General features: G+C 40.4%; 1 protein-coding gene across 2 annotated transcripts in view; it reads right to left on the bottom strand.

The window, feature by feature from the left end:
• ARID4A (AT-rich interaction domain 4A) overlaps window positions 1–14,792 on the bottom strand; it is a 46,282-nt gene that overhangs the window by 15,822 nt on the left and 15,668 nt on the right. For both annotated transcript variants that reach the window (XM_051768758.1, XM_051768759.1), the window contains exons 8-12: window positions 14,216–14,348; window positions 12,633–12,712; window positions 10,927–11,003; window positions 9,700–9,866; window positions 652–724 (exon numbers count right to left, since the gene is read on the bottom strand). In XM_051768758.1, coding sequence (XP_051624718.1) covers window positions 652–724; window positions 9,700–9,866; window positions 10,927–11,003; window positions 12,633–12,712; window positions 14,216–14,348 — 530 coding nt within the window. The remainder of the gene's footprint in view (window positions 1–651; window positions 725–9,699; window positions 9,867–10,926; window positions 11,004–12,632; window positions 12,713–14,215; window positions 14,349–14,792) is intronic.

Here is a 14,792-nt window from a genome sequence, read left to right as displayed (position 1 = left end):
TTTCAGGCTTGAATATACTTCAGAAAAAAAGGGGGGAGGCATGAGAGGAGCTAAGGAACAGAAAAACCTTCCATTTTAGTGTCAGTCTCATCACAACTGCAAATGCAAATGTCTTATGCAACAGCAGCTCTCCCAAGTCAGCAGGTACATCCTGCTCTCTATCCAGAGCACAGGCACTGCTGAGATCCATCATATGCCAAGACTTCAACTATTCTAATTTCTTAAATCTCCCTTAATTCTGCAAAGACAGACATTTAAGATCACACTGTTTTCTTGTTCTAGCTACAGAATAAAGCAGAGTCGTTCCAGTTGCCTGTTCAGGTATCACTGCAACATCTCTGCATGATCAGGGCAGCTCTGCAAGGACACCTGACCATGGCACATCTCCCACTCTCTCCTGGTTGGATTTCACCAGCCATGAAGAGGCTCCTCAGGTTCCAGCCTGAGATTACCAGCAGCAGAACTCCCAGCCAGGTTGTCACGACAAGGAAGCAACCAAGAGCTTATTTAACAGGGAGCGCTGACATAAAAAAGGCTTTGTGAAAGCAAAACAAAATCAAAACACCTCAGGGAGGATTTGAGTTTCCTTTGAGTGCTGTGCCATTAAAAAAGTGGACTAGAGATAAGAAAAGAGGGAAAATTCAGTGTTACCTCTGTCTTCCATAAACTTGTAAAGCTGTTGGAGGAAGTTGTCCCTCTCTTCAGGATCGAGCTCTTCCTCAGGCTGTGAAAACAAGCGCAGTCAGAAATGAAAACAGCAAACATGCAAAGTAACCATTTATTTGTGCAAAAGCCTAAGAGCAAGAACTAAACCCAAACCACTTTCCATCTGGCTCTGCACCCATGGAATGGTGAAATATGCAGAAAACACAATTTACTGAGCAGACTGAAGCGGCACCTCAGGAGGAGAAAAAGGAAATGCAGGTCAGGGAAGGCATCGGGCCATGGCAGAAGGAATGTGTGAGCCTCACAATGAAAACACCAATACACTTCACATACTTCTCTCACACAGAAGAGGTCTGTTATTTACAAGACTGAAACAATTCACAGGAACTCAAGGGGTTTTTGGGTTGGGTTCTTTGCTTGTTTAGGGCTTTTTTGCTTAACTCATCTTTCTAGCCCAATTTTAGCTCAGGTTGCAGAACAATCCTTTCTCCAATCATTCCTGGTTTTGATGCTCCAGACATTATTTGGTTTGTAATTAAGCTCCAATGCTTGATTTCAGCTTATATTTGGAAACACTTTTAGAGTCACTTCTATAATTTATTATTATAAATTCCTTAGTTTTACATTTACAACTTCAAGCCTCAAAGAGATAAACACTTACAAGTTTGATGGGAACCCATAAATGAAACAAAGCTTTTCTTTTATTCAAGTGAAAATCATTAAAATAAAGTCAATTTATTGGTGGGTGGGAGGGGCAGGGAGGGGAAATAACATTTACGTATCTTCATTTAATTTTGAGCTTCTAGTAGAGACCAGAAAAAAAAGTAATAAACCCTTTTCCCTGCAATGCTTTCTGGATGGCACTTTCTTCCTGCCAGCCTGGCAGTTTGCACAAGCAGGACTGCAGCTGCCTCGGAGGAAAGACGTACAGTACGTGTCAAAAAATCTTATCATTCCATTATTAAAAATAACAGGCAAGTGACAAGCAGCTCCAGAAGGAAACCAGAAGAGCAATTTACATTTCAGTTGTCTCTGCATTCTCTAAACTTTAAGCTTCAAGGCAGGAAAGCAGGCAGGGAAATGGGAATGTATGTGCTGCTGGCTTGCTAAGCAGAAAGCAATCTGCCCAGCATCAGAATGAATCCAGCCCTGCCTGTTTCACTGAATCCCTTCTAAGCCCAACAAGGCTCACCTACAATCAGGCACAGGCAGTATCTGTGACTTACTTTCCTATTTTTATTTGGGAAATAACTGGAGGAAATTCAATGTGTAATCACAACATTGTGCAGCATCAGTTACCACTTGCCTATGGCACATTACAGGGATTATATAAGGAAAAGCAGTTATCTATAGAATTAGTATGTTCTTCCAGGTTATCAAGTGAAGTATTGCTATAGAAACCACAGCTCTTTTCTCTCCATCTAAACTGCAAACCCACTCCAAGATCGAGAAATTTCTACCATCTCCTGTGATGTTTACTGGTTAAAGGCAATATGGCTCAAACTGTGAAAACTAAATACATGCAAATAACAGTAAATCTTCAGAAATACTTCTGAACAGTTGAATTAAAGCCATCTCTTTCATGTGGGCACAGCTCCAAACCAGAACTCCAGGTCAGAGCAGCAGAAATGTAGGTTAGAAATAGCACCCTTGCAGTCAGAATTTAACCATTTCACTGAGATGAAGGGTTTTCACCTGAAGAAAAGCAAAAGGGAAAGATCAAAAGCTTTCCCATAGGGTGGGGACATAAAACCTGGCTGTAATATTCACCCACCTGTGTAAGACCCCCCAAATCCTGTTTCTCCCTGTTGTTGGTGTGTGAGCCCCTTGGTAGAGGAAGCCTGAACTGTGCTGGTATCAACACCAGAACAGACACCAAATCCTCCTGAGAAGCCACTTGAATAAGACCTGAATAACTATCACCACCATCAGCTATTTTTTTGCTGCTGGCCAAAATAAGAAAGACCAACCCCTCATGGATATGCTTATTGCAATCCATTTGGATATCTGGATTTTTATAAGAGGTCCTTTTTTTAATCAGGGTTATCTGTTTGCAACTGGGCATAATGAATTCCCAGAAGTGTCTACTGTTCTGAGTTATTGAAATACATCAACCATCAGCAACCTCAAATCTGCATCCCAAGTCAAGGAAACACCTGAGAAATGCTGGTGCCACATCCTGTGATCACCATCAGTGAGGGACTGGAGAGCTAAAATTCCCAGCACAGATTTCCAGCAGGAACCAGGGTGACTCTGCTACCCTCCAAAACTCACTGTTCCTACCCAGACATTTATGCCCATTTTAGACTGGCCATAAGTAAGTTCACAGTGACAATTGTTCAAAATCAGTTTTTTAAGAGAGTTCTGTCTCTCCATTTCATTTTTTTCCCATACAGATGTTGCAAAAAAGGGGAGACTGGAGCCAAAGGTAAGTCCAAGTGAGATGCAAAACAACATGAAAATTTTAAGTGGCAGGAGCTCAAAACCAAGACCTTTCTGCTGTTCATCCAATACCCACAACTAAATGCAACACGAGAACATTTTTTTAGTTACATGATGAGAGGCTGAATTTCAATTAAATAAAAACAAATAAAAATATCCAAGATGCCTTTTTTCTAATTAGAAGATTGAAATTTTATGGCCTTTGAGATGTTTCCCTCCTTTCTGATTAGCAGGTCACATCAGCTAGAGAATTCTGGAAGCAGGAAAACAATAAAATCAACCACGATCACACATTATCTCTGTAAAAGGACATACTCCTTTCCCAACTCCATTTCTTACTGCCTTCCAAGCAACACTAACAGTGCTCACGTATTTTCTAAAATTATTTTGAGAGTAACAACCAGCAAATAACACAGCATAAACCACACAGAAACATGGAGAAAACTTGTAACTGGCTTTGCTTCATTTCGTTTCCAGCCACTTAATTCACCCTGAGCTTTTCCTCCGTCCTTGACATGATTTTAACCAAGAATGTGGTTCTGTTACCCTGACTCATCATTTACTCTCCAGAAGGATGTTAAACCTTCTGTGGGTGCCAACCTCTAGAGCTGAGTGGGAGCATAAAGGATGAAAGAGTTTCTTCTACAAAAGGAAGAATGAATCTCTACCTACGAGCACCATAAAGTCAGTCAATCCGAGGTGAGGCTACCAGGGACTGATCTTCCTTTTATGTTACAAATAGACTGACAAGCCCATAAACTCCTCTGTGGAATAAATGGAAGTTAAGAGGAAGAACAGTGCATACAGGATTTGGAGTTCAGAGCAGTATATGATCAAGACAATCTGCCAGAATTAATGTAATTTTTGTTGTTTCAAAGTACTTCAGTGCGTCTTCATCGCTGGCACGTTTGCTTTCTGATGCCAAGTTTGAACACCAATTAAGGAAATGAAAAGAATTAATCTGATTGCAACAAGTTAACAGCTTTACACCATGTGGAGATGAGAGTGGTCTTAAAATGTTAATTCCTACCAACAAGAAGTAGGAATTCAACCATCCTCAGCAATGACTCACTCAGAGCTGTGCCTCAGCCTTCAGCTCCCCTGCTCCTCTTTGAGGGACATTCTGAGAATGCCTGTGAGCAAAGGGCTGTGAGCAAGAACGTCTTGGAGGAACATTTGGCCATGGGATGATGCAGGCTGTGCTTCCCAGCAGCCAGAACTCCTACAAAGGCATGGATGCGTGAGAAGGAGGATTAACTAATCAATGTTCAGCTATTTTTAAAGGCTATTCTGTGCATTACAACGTCACAGCTGCTTTGGGGGTTTTAAGTATGTAAATCAAAGAATCACAGACTGGTTTGGCTGGGAAAGGACCTCAAAGACCATCCTGTACCACTCCCCTGCCACAGGCAGGGACACCTTCCAGGGACACCAGGTTGCTCCAAGCCCTTGAACCCTTCCAGGGATGAGGCAGCCACAGCTTCTCTGGGCAACCTGTGCCAGGGCCTCACCACCCTCACAGCCAAGAATTTCTTCCTAATATCTAATAAACCACTTCTTTCCTGACACCATGCTTCATTAACTTGGAAATTACTGTTTTCCTGTATTTAACTTTTAGGAGTCAGCTTTTAAATGTTATTTTAAAATATAAACAGGTTGCAACAGACACGGATGATCTGGGTATCATTTTATATGATCTCCCACAGTCACTTAGAGAAAAGCCTACATGGGAAACAACAGCTATTTTCAAGCAAAATGTAAGTATTTTAATAGTTAACTACTGATTATTTGTAGGAATCTTGAGCCTCCTAAAATACATGATGGATTTCTGATCCCTCCTTTATGAGCTCAGTGCTAATAAAATATATGGTAATGACTTATCATGAGAACCGAAATCCTTGCAGAAAAGGAATATTGGAAAATGCCTCTGGCACCTTCCCTTTTCAACAATGTAAAGCAACTGTGACCGATGTTTCTTGATGCTGTTGTGATGCAAGAACCCCAAAAACATGAGATGAATGCACCCTATTAAACATGCCACACACACATCCTCCAGGTGACCATCAAAACTAAGCCTTAAAGGAAATCCCCCAAAGCAAATGCCTGGAGGTGCAATAACTCTTCCCTCAAAGAGCTGTGGGGGTCAGCTTGCTGGAGGATTTCTCTGAACAAATTCCTCACCTTTCCTTCTATCTTAAATGAATATACCTATTAAGAACTCATACTGAAAAGGTATTTCAAATAAGTGCATGTTAAAATCTTCATTCTGCTGGAATCAGAGTGGCCCACAGGGAGACTGAGAGCCAAAAGCAAATGTTGCCTACACGTTCCTCTGTAAAATGGGGAGTATTTGACTATTTGAACTTGAGAAACAAATAGGGTGGTTGCAATGGATTCTACAGCTTCTCCTCCCTGCACATTTACCTGTCTGGAATCCTTTGCTTCACTGCTCTACATTTAGATTATTCTTTCTTCTTCCCCAATAAAACAACTTAAATACAAACAAATACAGTAGTAGATGTAATCGGTTTCTAATAAAAATCAGGTAATGAGCAAAAAACTTTCTATGTGGAGATACTGGAGTTAAGATTTTCTCTCTCCTTTTAGCTGCAGTGCATTCCTTGACTGTCAAATGTACCCTCCAAACACAGTTAATTCTCTTCTTCTGACATGCTGAAAACTGGGTGAGAACCAAAAGCAATATCCGGATTTTTATCAGGATTCAAACTAATTGAGTGATTCTTTTAATCTTCATTTGATACAGACTTTTTTTCCTACAGTACCCCTGGATTTTTTCACTTTTTATGACACAAGATATTAAAAACCCTTACATTTTAAAGAAAAATAATCCAGAGATTCAACATCCATTGCCAAAATTCCAGCAATTTGAACATGCTGAGCAACTCTGTGTAATGCAATCCCTGTAGAAGTCAATGACAAGCATTTTCCACACTGTCCTCCTTCCTAGTCAAGTCTGGACCACACAAGTCACTTCCCACTGCTGAGGAGGAGGAGCATCTCACCAACACCATATTTGTTCCCACTCCTCAGCTTACAAAAGCCACCAAAGAACAGCCCTGGAGAGCCTGGAAACCTGGTTGTACCAATTCTACCATCTCTTTAAGATGTCATCAAAGGCAACACAATCAGAAAGACTCTGTCAAAACAAAGTTACAGATTTTTAACCCAGCTACTGGAAAAATGGTAGGATCTTTTATCACCAGCTAGGGCAGATCTCCCTGCCCCATTACCATTATAAAAGATCCTACTTCAGAAAAATAAGATCCTTTCCATTCCAGAATGAGACTCTTCTGACTTTATCCTGTGATTATATATGAAGTAGGCCTGTGTCCTTTTGATTATTTAATGAAGGCCTATCAGGCTGGGCAGCAGCTGGATAGGCCCTGACAGCAAAGCTGCTCTGCAGTTTAGAACATGGGAGTGGGGAAAAAAAAAAAAAGAAATGTATTTTTAAAAATCTCACTCCAGTATAACCAATTGCTGTTCTAAAACAAAAAAGTCCACTGAGAATATTCTGGGAGAGGATGGACAGAAGCTATTTTTGACCTTGATTAATACAGGAGGAACTCTGTGAAATGTAAAATTTTAGCACTTGAGATCTGTATTCAAATACAGGCAAGGAAAAAGATCATTCACTTGTCGATTCTCTCTGCATTTCTGTCTTTCTAAGGGAAAAGAAAAAAGGAATGATGATAAATTCCCTAAATGCTGTCTAATTGCAATATCTACCATGGCCCACTATTAAAATATACATGCTCACAGCTGAATCAAGAATTTGATTTAATGGGCTGTCATGACAGTTCTGCTCTGACATAATCTAAAAAGATTCATATGTATCCTCTGCTACACAGCTTCTGTAAGATGAAGATGCTCACCTTATTTTTAAAAGCCTAGTTGTCACCTGGAAATAATGGATTCCACAGCTTCTCTATCAGCATATCCACCTGTCTCAAATCCTTTGCTCCTCCACTTTACATTAACATCATTCTTTAAAAAATAACTGCAATTCCTTTTACAGGAATGTCTTTTTTTAAATTTTTTTTTTAAACCACCAAGCTTCCCCCTCCCCCTTCTTTGTCTGAAACACACAGATTTTTATGCAATAGGCATGAAAAAATGGTAATAAAAATGGATACTATAAAACTGGTACAGGAATCCTTGATTTTTAGTGACTGATACTCTGCAATTTAAGGAGTGTTAATACAGGCAAACCAATACAGACTGCAACAGTTCACACCCTGCAAAATGTGGCCTATTCAGTCTTTTTCACTGCAAACTGAAGGAAAAAACCCTGAGGATTTTACATTCTGCACACATTTATCTCAGATTTATCTAATCATAGCATTCTTCTCAGACAGACATTTACTCCATTTCCCAAACACTGTTATCAAGGCATAAAATCCACACCTAAAAATAGACTCTTATTGTCTTTTTTTTTTTTTTTACCTGGCTGCAAAGCTCCACCAAGCCACTTCCCAGCTCAGAAACCCAAGTCAAACCCCCATCCTCAAACCACCCCCCCCCTCCACGTTCACATTCCCAGATTCAAGCCCACAATCCTTACCTAGGAGCCGCATTCTTTCAAACGTAAAATGGTTTGACTTCCTCTCTATCTAACGCTCCCACTGCCCGCACATATTCCAGCCCGGCTTCCAGATATCTGCTCGCGCTCTCTCTCCCCGCGCGGCGCCCGCAGTTAACCGGCATTACTTACATTCTCTTCCGCACAAAAAAAAATGATTGTTAAACTCTAATAACAAGGCTAAAGCCCCGAGGCAGGAGATGAAAGGCAGGGGAAGGGCCAGCCCATCTCCGAGCCCCCGGCCAGCCCCGGTCCCGCGGCCGCTCCCCGCGCCTGCGCCGCCACCCCAGCGCGTTGCCCTGGGAACGCCGAGGCCGCCGCCAAGCGCCATCGGCCATTCCGTGTGGGAAGGGAAGGGAAGGGAAAGGGAAGGAAGGGGAAACCTGACCTCCCTCGCAACGCAAACCGCACTCGGGTTTTGCTGCGTTTCCCGGTGTACCGTGAAAATCAGTGGGAAAATAAAGAAGCGAATCTCAGCACTCGCCCCCCCCCCCCCCCCCCCCCCCGCTGCTAAATCCAACACCCGGGGTACAGCCAGGGAGCAGGGATAGAAGGGAATTCTCAAAATACAGTTTAGAAACCGGGTAACTTTATGGAAAAGGAGCCACTTAAAATATTCCAAAGCAGAAAAACATTTTGCTGTTAATATCAGAACCACAGAATCACGCTCCATGATTTGGGGTGGAAAGGATTTTAAAGATATTCCAGTTCCAACCCCCTGCCATGGGCAGGGTCAACTTCCACTAGACCAGCTCGCTCCATGCCCTGTCCAACCTGGCCTTGAACAGCTTCTCTGGGCAACCTGTGCCAGGGCCTCACCACCCTCACAGTCAAGAATTTCTTACCAGTATCTAACATAGATCTCGCCTCTGTCACCTTGAAGCCATTCCCATTGTCCTGTCACTCAAGGTCCTTGTCCAAGGTCCCTCTCCAGCTCTCTTGGAGCCCTTTAGGCACTGGAAGGTGCTCTGGGGTCTAACTGGAGCTTTCTCCTCTCCAGGCTGAGCAGCCCCAGCTTTCCCAGCCTGTCTCCAGAGCCGAGGGGTTCCAGCCCTCACAGCAAATTCGTGGCCTTATCTGGACTGACTTCCAACGGATCCACATCTTTCCTGTGCTGAGGACCCCAGAGTAGGACACAGAGTTCTGGGTTTGGGCATCACCAGAGCAGCATAAAGGGGAGAACCCCCCCCTCGACCCGCTGCCCTCTCCCCCTGTGATGCAGCCCAGCACACGGTTGGCTGCCTGGGCTGCCAGCACACATCGCCAGGTCCAGCTTTTCACCCATGAGAAACCCCCTGCCCTTCTCCACACAGAGCTGCTCTCAGTGACTTCTCCCAGTCTGTTCTCAGGTCCAGGACTGGCCCACATGAGTTCAGAGATCACCCCAACATGTTAGACACACAGTCCTTTCACACCATAGCCCAGGATTCTCTGATCCCCAACCAAACACTTCCACAGTTCAGTCCTGCACTGCTCTGAAGCATCTCAGCCACCAAAGAGCTTCAGCAGGTCCTGTGCATCAGCTCATAACTTCAGTCAACCTACTGTTTTTGCTTCAGTAGTTTGCCTTTTTTTTTAAAAATCAATCTACTCTTTTCAGAAACAAGTTACTTTTTATATAACCTACATATAAAGAAATATACAAAGAAAGGAAAGAAAAATAAAAAATTACTTGTATTTAAGGTTGTATTACTACCACTAGGCTCAGCATAAATTTTTTGTGTTTGCCTTTCCTTTTGATCCAGAATCTTTCACTCTTCTCTGCCTTGAATTCTTAATTTCTGAGATTTGTCTCCGATTTCTGCACTGGATAACTGGAGAAACCTGCCACTGCTCACAAATCCCAATAAATGCAACTGTAACAGGGAAAATGAACAGGACTGAAAAGACATTGAAGTCTGACAGTAAAGTGTTGGAAAGTGCGGGGTTTTCAGACAGGCACGTTACTAAATTATCTCTGAAGAATGACTGGAATTGCCCAGACTCACCGGTACTTCTTCAGTTTTCTCTTCTCTTTTTTCTTCCTCTTCATCAGTTTCTGCAGCAGCTCCATCTTCCTCATCACTGCTGGAGGACTCCAGGATTTCACTGATGTCCATTTTCCAGTTCCTAGGAACACCCTTGGTGCTGAGAAACGTAGTTGCCTCCTGTAGCCCTACAGAAGAAAGGGCCCTGGCTTTACCTCATCCACAGCATGCAGTCACAAAGCATTTTTAATTTCCTTCTCATCACATTCTTGTAAATCACAACCCTAACTTAAATGGCACCCTGACTTACTTTGCTCTTTTCAAAATATCATCATGTCTTAGATTGCTAAAAAATGAAGAGCATTTCCCAAACAGATGTGACATCAGTGTTTGGAACAGAGGAAAAACACACCAGTGAGGAAGGGAGTGATGGGACAGGCTGGAGTCACACTTGTACAATGGAAATACCTCGAATTCTTTTGCTTGAAGAGGTGCTCCAAGGGGGAAACAACAGAGCAAAACAAACCCAGATAACCCTAAAATTTGCCCCTCAGTCACAGAAAGAGACTTTAATAAAGGAATCAGAAGAATACCCAGAAGAGGGACATACTGCAATGAACCATTCAGTGCTGCTGGAGAAGAAAAGGCACCAGTTTTTAACAGCTGCTGATAGAAAAACCTCCAGACACTGGTCTCAACTCTCTTTTTCTTTTTTATTTTTGAAACCATTAGTACCTTTGGTTCCAAAATATTCCCTCGTGGCAAGAAATGTCACAACCCAATTATGTTCTGCACAGGAAAAAAAGTCCCTTTCTTCAATTTATCTCAAACCTGGCATCTGATCTTTTCTTTGGCTGTTCTAAAGCTCTTGTACTGTGAAACAGCTATTAAGGAGAAAGTAGAAATCATTATGAGTTACACTAATCAATCAAAACCACCCCAAGCTCTCATTTGTAGCATGTTAAAGCTTTACTTGTTAAGGAGCTGTTCCATACCTTTACTCAAATTAGAGGAACCGCTGTTGTTGAGAGGGTTTTTTTGTTGTTGGGTGGGGTTTCTTATTACAATTTTTAATAAATACATTTTAAATATTTCTCTTTAACAAATTTCATATCCGAAGTTTCTCTAATTTATCCCGTTTAAAATTATTCACAAAATATCCAAAAGCAACTATCAGAAATCAAGAGGTCATCACTTATCTATAAATGTTAAAAGTACTATTGTATGAAATTATTTCTTTTAATTTACCTTTCTTAGGAGAGGACTCAGATTTTGGTAAGTTTTGAAGATCTAATTCTTTGATGTCTTTTCTTGCTATTGAGTAACTGTAAAAAAATAAGGTTTTGTTATTATTTTTAAAGCACAGAAAAGCAAGCATTTGACTTAGAAAAACAGCAATTTCTAAAATTTTCAAGATTTAGCATCCACCTGCAGGGTCCTTTCTAACAACTAAATGCATGACACACTCGTTATTGTAGTGTAATACAAGAGCAAGTCATCCAGAATAAGTTTCCAGTCTTTCTTTGAGATTCAGACATTAAAGTATCCTTAAATAATTAAGAAAAGTTTGTGAAGCTTCTTTATGTTCAATGCTTAAACTGCACAAATTTGCAAAAGTGAAACACAAAGGCAAAAATCGTTTTCTAAACTGAAAATATTCACACGAATCAACAGCTGCTCTCCAAAGAGGAATCCAGCTAAGAGGGAAAGAACAAGTCCTCTATTTTCAAAATGCATTTCTAGGAACACAGAACAACAGTGAAGCCAATTCCCAGATCTGCACTGACAAACAGTTGATTTTGATTTTTAAATTACACAGCACAACATATGGAAGTTGCTCTGTTCTAAGGTTAAACTGAATATATTTTCTTTTCTTCTTTCATTATTTCACAAAATCTGGAATAAAACCTCAGGAATTAGAAGCTGCCATTTTCTGAAGTTAAAGCCACAATACCATGGGGAAAAAAAAAGTCAAACAGAGCAAGAGTAGATGTTTTACCAGCAGCATTCCACCTTCAGCAGATAAAGAGCCAGGCTTACCTAGAAGGCTGATGGGAAGTGTCTACATTAAGAGGCCAAAATGAATTAAGTCTTCAGGCACTTGGAATACATTTCAGCAATCAAGTACTCACAACCTACTCAAAATCATGGCTCTTAAAAATCACAAATTGTTCACTTTGAAAGGAGAGAAAGAGGGTGGCAGCTGGCCTTTGGCAGGGAAGTTTTTAGTTACAATATGTTGAGACACATGCAATGGGAAAAGAAATAAAGGGAAACAGCTTTTAAAAAACCAGTCTCCATACTCATATAAATATATTATTCCTTAACTAAGATACACATCTCTGTCACTCCCTGTATTTTAAGAGGAGAGGATGGACCAACAGGATCTTCCTTTCTTTTTGCTGCAATCTCGTTCAGATTCTGTAAATATTTTAATTAACAAGTCTCTTTAAATTCTCTTCTTTATTGGAAAAAAGTAGATTAAGCCCTTGAAAGCTTTGCTGTTTTAACAGCAATGGACATCATGGCACTGGAGGTAATGAGTCCATCAGATACCCAAACTACTACAAGGGACACCCATAAAGACAGTAATTAAGACATTAATGAAAATAATTTAAACCAAAACTCACACTACAAAGGACAGAAATGATCTAAAAAGTAAACACTCCTGGGTGTTTTAGGTTTTTTTTTTTCTTAAGTTGTTGGTATTTTTAAATGAAGCACCAAAAACTTTACTGATTCAAGGAATACTCATCATTCCACACAGTGGAAAGAAGGGTGAGGAAGCACAGAAGGAGATGGCTGGAAATGGACTGTGAAGCCAAACGTGTCCCTCCAACATTACAGAACATTGTACCCTTCCCATTTGGAAGAAATAATGTCTTCAGCAGCAATATGTAATTAGTCTCCCATTTTCTCCCCTGTATCTCTAATAAAAGTGAGCAGTCACTCACAATTTGGAATCTGCAAAGGATCGAACCAAACACTGGTCCTTTTTCACGGTGACGTCGTCGTTGCAGCTCGGTGACACCACCTGAAGGGTCAAACAAAACACTGCTTTATTGAAAAAAAAAAAGGCTGGTCTTCAAAGGAAAGAAAGAGCAGGAAAACTGCTGTTTTCCTGTTTATTATAATTTCCAGTTCTGGGAAAACAAACCTACTCCAATTCATAGTACTAAGGTCAACGGTAACAAATTTCAAGAAGTAATTTACCCCAAACTATTGACTTGATATGTACAAGCCAAAAAAGCTTAAAATTTCATTTGTAAACTCAAAACTTATCTGCTGAGGTTCCATCATGGGATCCTGTTCATTCACTCTGCTTTTTAATTCTTGTTCACACAAAACCTGATTTAAGCATCTATTTAAAAAGTCACAAACCTACTTATTTTATACCAGTTTCTGATGTTTGGCATTTAAACTGAGACATAAGTTGTTTTTTTGGCTTGCTTGGGGTTGGGGTTTTTTTGAGGTGTGGATAACATAGGCTAGTGTGAAATCCAGCACATCCTTCCACAGCAGTATTATCTCTAAGTCTAAAAAAAGTGACAAAAATGTATTTGTATTACCAAAACCAGAACAAGTTTACACTTTGCTCTAGACCACACACAAACAGAAAACGTTACATGCAAATACATGGCCTCCAGTAACTTAATCCCCTAGTTAAGAACCATGTTAAATTAAAATCTGTCATTAATAAAGGGATATACAACAGTCAGAACATGTGCAAAACCACATTTTATATACAGCTGGATAAGCCAGTGTCAAGTATTCACCCCACATTACACCCCAATGTTCTCTCTAGAAGGGAAGACACTGGAGTCACACAAACAAACACAATCTTAAACTAAGTTAAAAGATTTTAACAACTGAGCTTGTTCCCCTAAGACTCAAAATAAAGGAGTACAGAGCTCAGTAAATAAAATCTGCAAGAATTAACGAACCAAACCTGTGTGTTTAATGCTCCAAAATACATTCTAATGGGTAACAGAAGATGTGTTATTGAGCCTGTCTGACAATACAAAAAAGTTTACTACAGAAAGCAACTTTTAACATGTATATGTGTTTCTGTGCATATGAACAATCTGCAGAGTGTCTGCCTTTACAGTACAAGTCTACTTGGATTTATTTAATATGTATTTATTTCAGCAGTGGCAGTGAACAGCTGTACTGACAGTGAAATAAAAATAACCACCAGCATGTACTGCCAGAGCGACTGGCCACTGGTGCAAATGAAAGCATGAAAGAAAGGAGAATTCCACAAAATTGAAAGTCAAATGAAATATAACTGCTCTTAAATTGCCTGGGAGTGCAAATCCTAACACATCTTATTTTTAGAAGAAAAACATCATCCCATACTGATCATCTCACATGCAGTTTGAAAGACTTTAAAGCCATAAAACTGCAGCTTATACATAAGTTTTAATCTTTGCTTTCCTCCTCTCCACAGATACTGGAAAACATTTGTATTTTTAGCAAATACAGGAGCAGAGCTGAGCCTGACAACGTTCCCAGCTTTGCTGGAAAAGGAACTCACCAAAGCTGGATACCAGTCTGCCTTCTCTGAATTACAACTCACACTCACAACCTTGCCAAGCAACTCATCGTTGAGGCGCCTTTTATCTTCATCCTCTTCTTCACTACTCTCTTCTTCCTTTTCATCTTCAGTGCTAAAATATCAAAATGTACAAGATTTTTAAAGTGTGTGTCTGAAGTTACTACTTGAGAGTAAAACCAGCTTACAACCAGATTTTTCTTCCTGTTTTGCAAAGCTTCAAGGAAACAAAGGTAGAATTTTAAGAGCTGAAATTGCTTGAAATACACTTAAATATTAAGTGTTCTTAGTAAGAGGAATTTTGTAGAAATTCTTTCCAAGTATTTGTATTTTACAGTAGCATCATGCTGGAATTGGAGACTTGACTCAGGTTTTGACTGTGCACAGACATGAAACAACAAAGAGAAATGGTCTCTACCCTAGAAATTTAAAAGCACTTTTTTTTTCACTTTGTGCAGTGTAAAGGTTAAAAATCCACCATTTCTTATTAGATGAAAGAAGCACAAATGTTCTTAAGCAAAAACCCTTCAATCTGATAATATTGCCAACATATGATCAT

The sequence above is a fragment of the Manacus candei genome, unplaced genomic scaffold (genome assembly GCF_025592945.1).
Source record: "Manacus candei isolate 608988 ecotype Guabito, Panama unplaced genomic scaffold, ASM2559294v1 h1tg000097l, whole genome shotgun sequence".
NCBI classification, from domain to species: Eukaryota; Metazoa; Chordata; class Aves; order Passeriformes; family Pipridae; genus Manacus; species Manacus candei.
The sequence above is the reverse complement of the archived record's forward strand: the minus strand, read 5'-3'. Positions and strand labels throughout refer to the sequence as shown.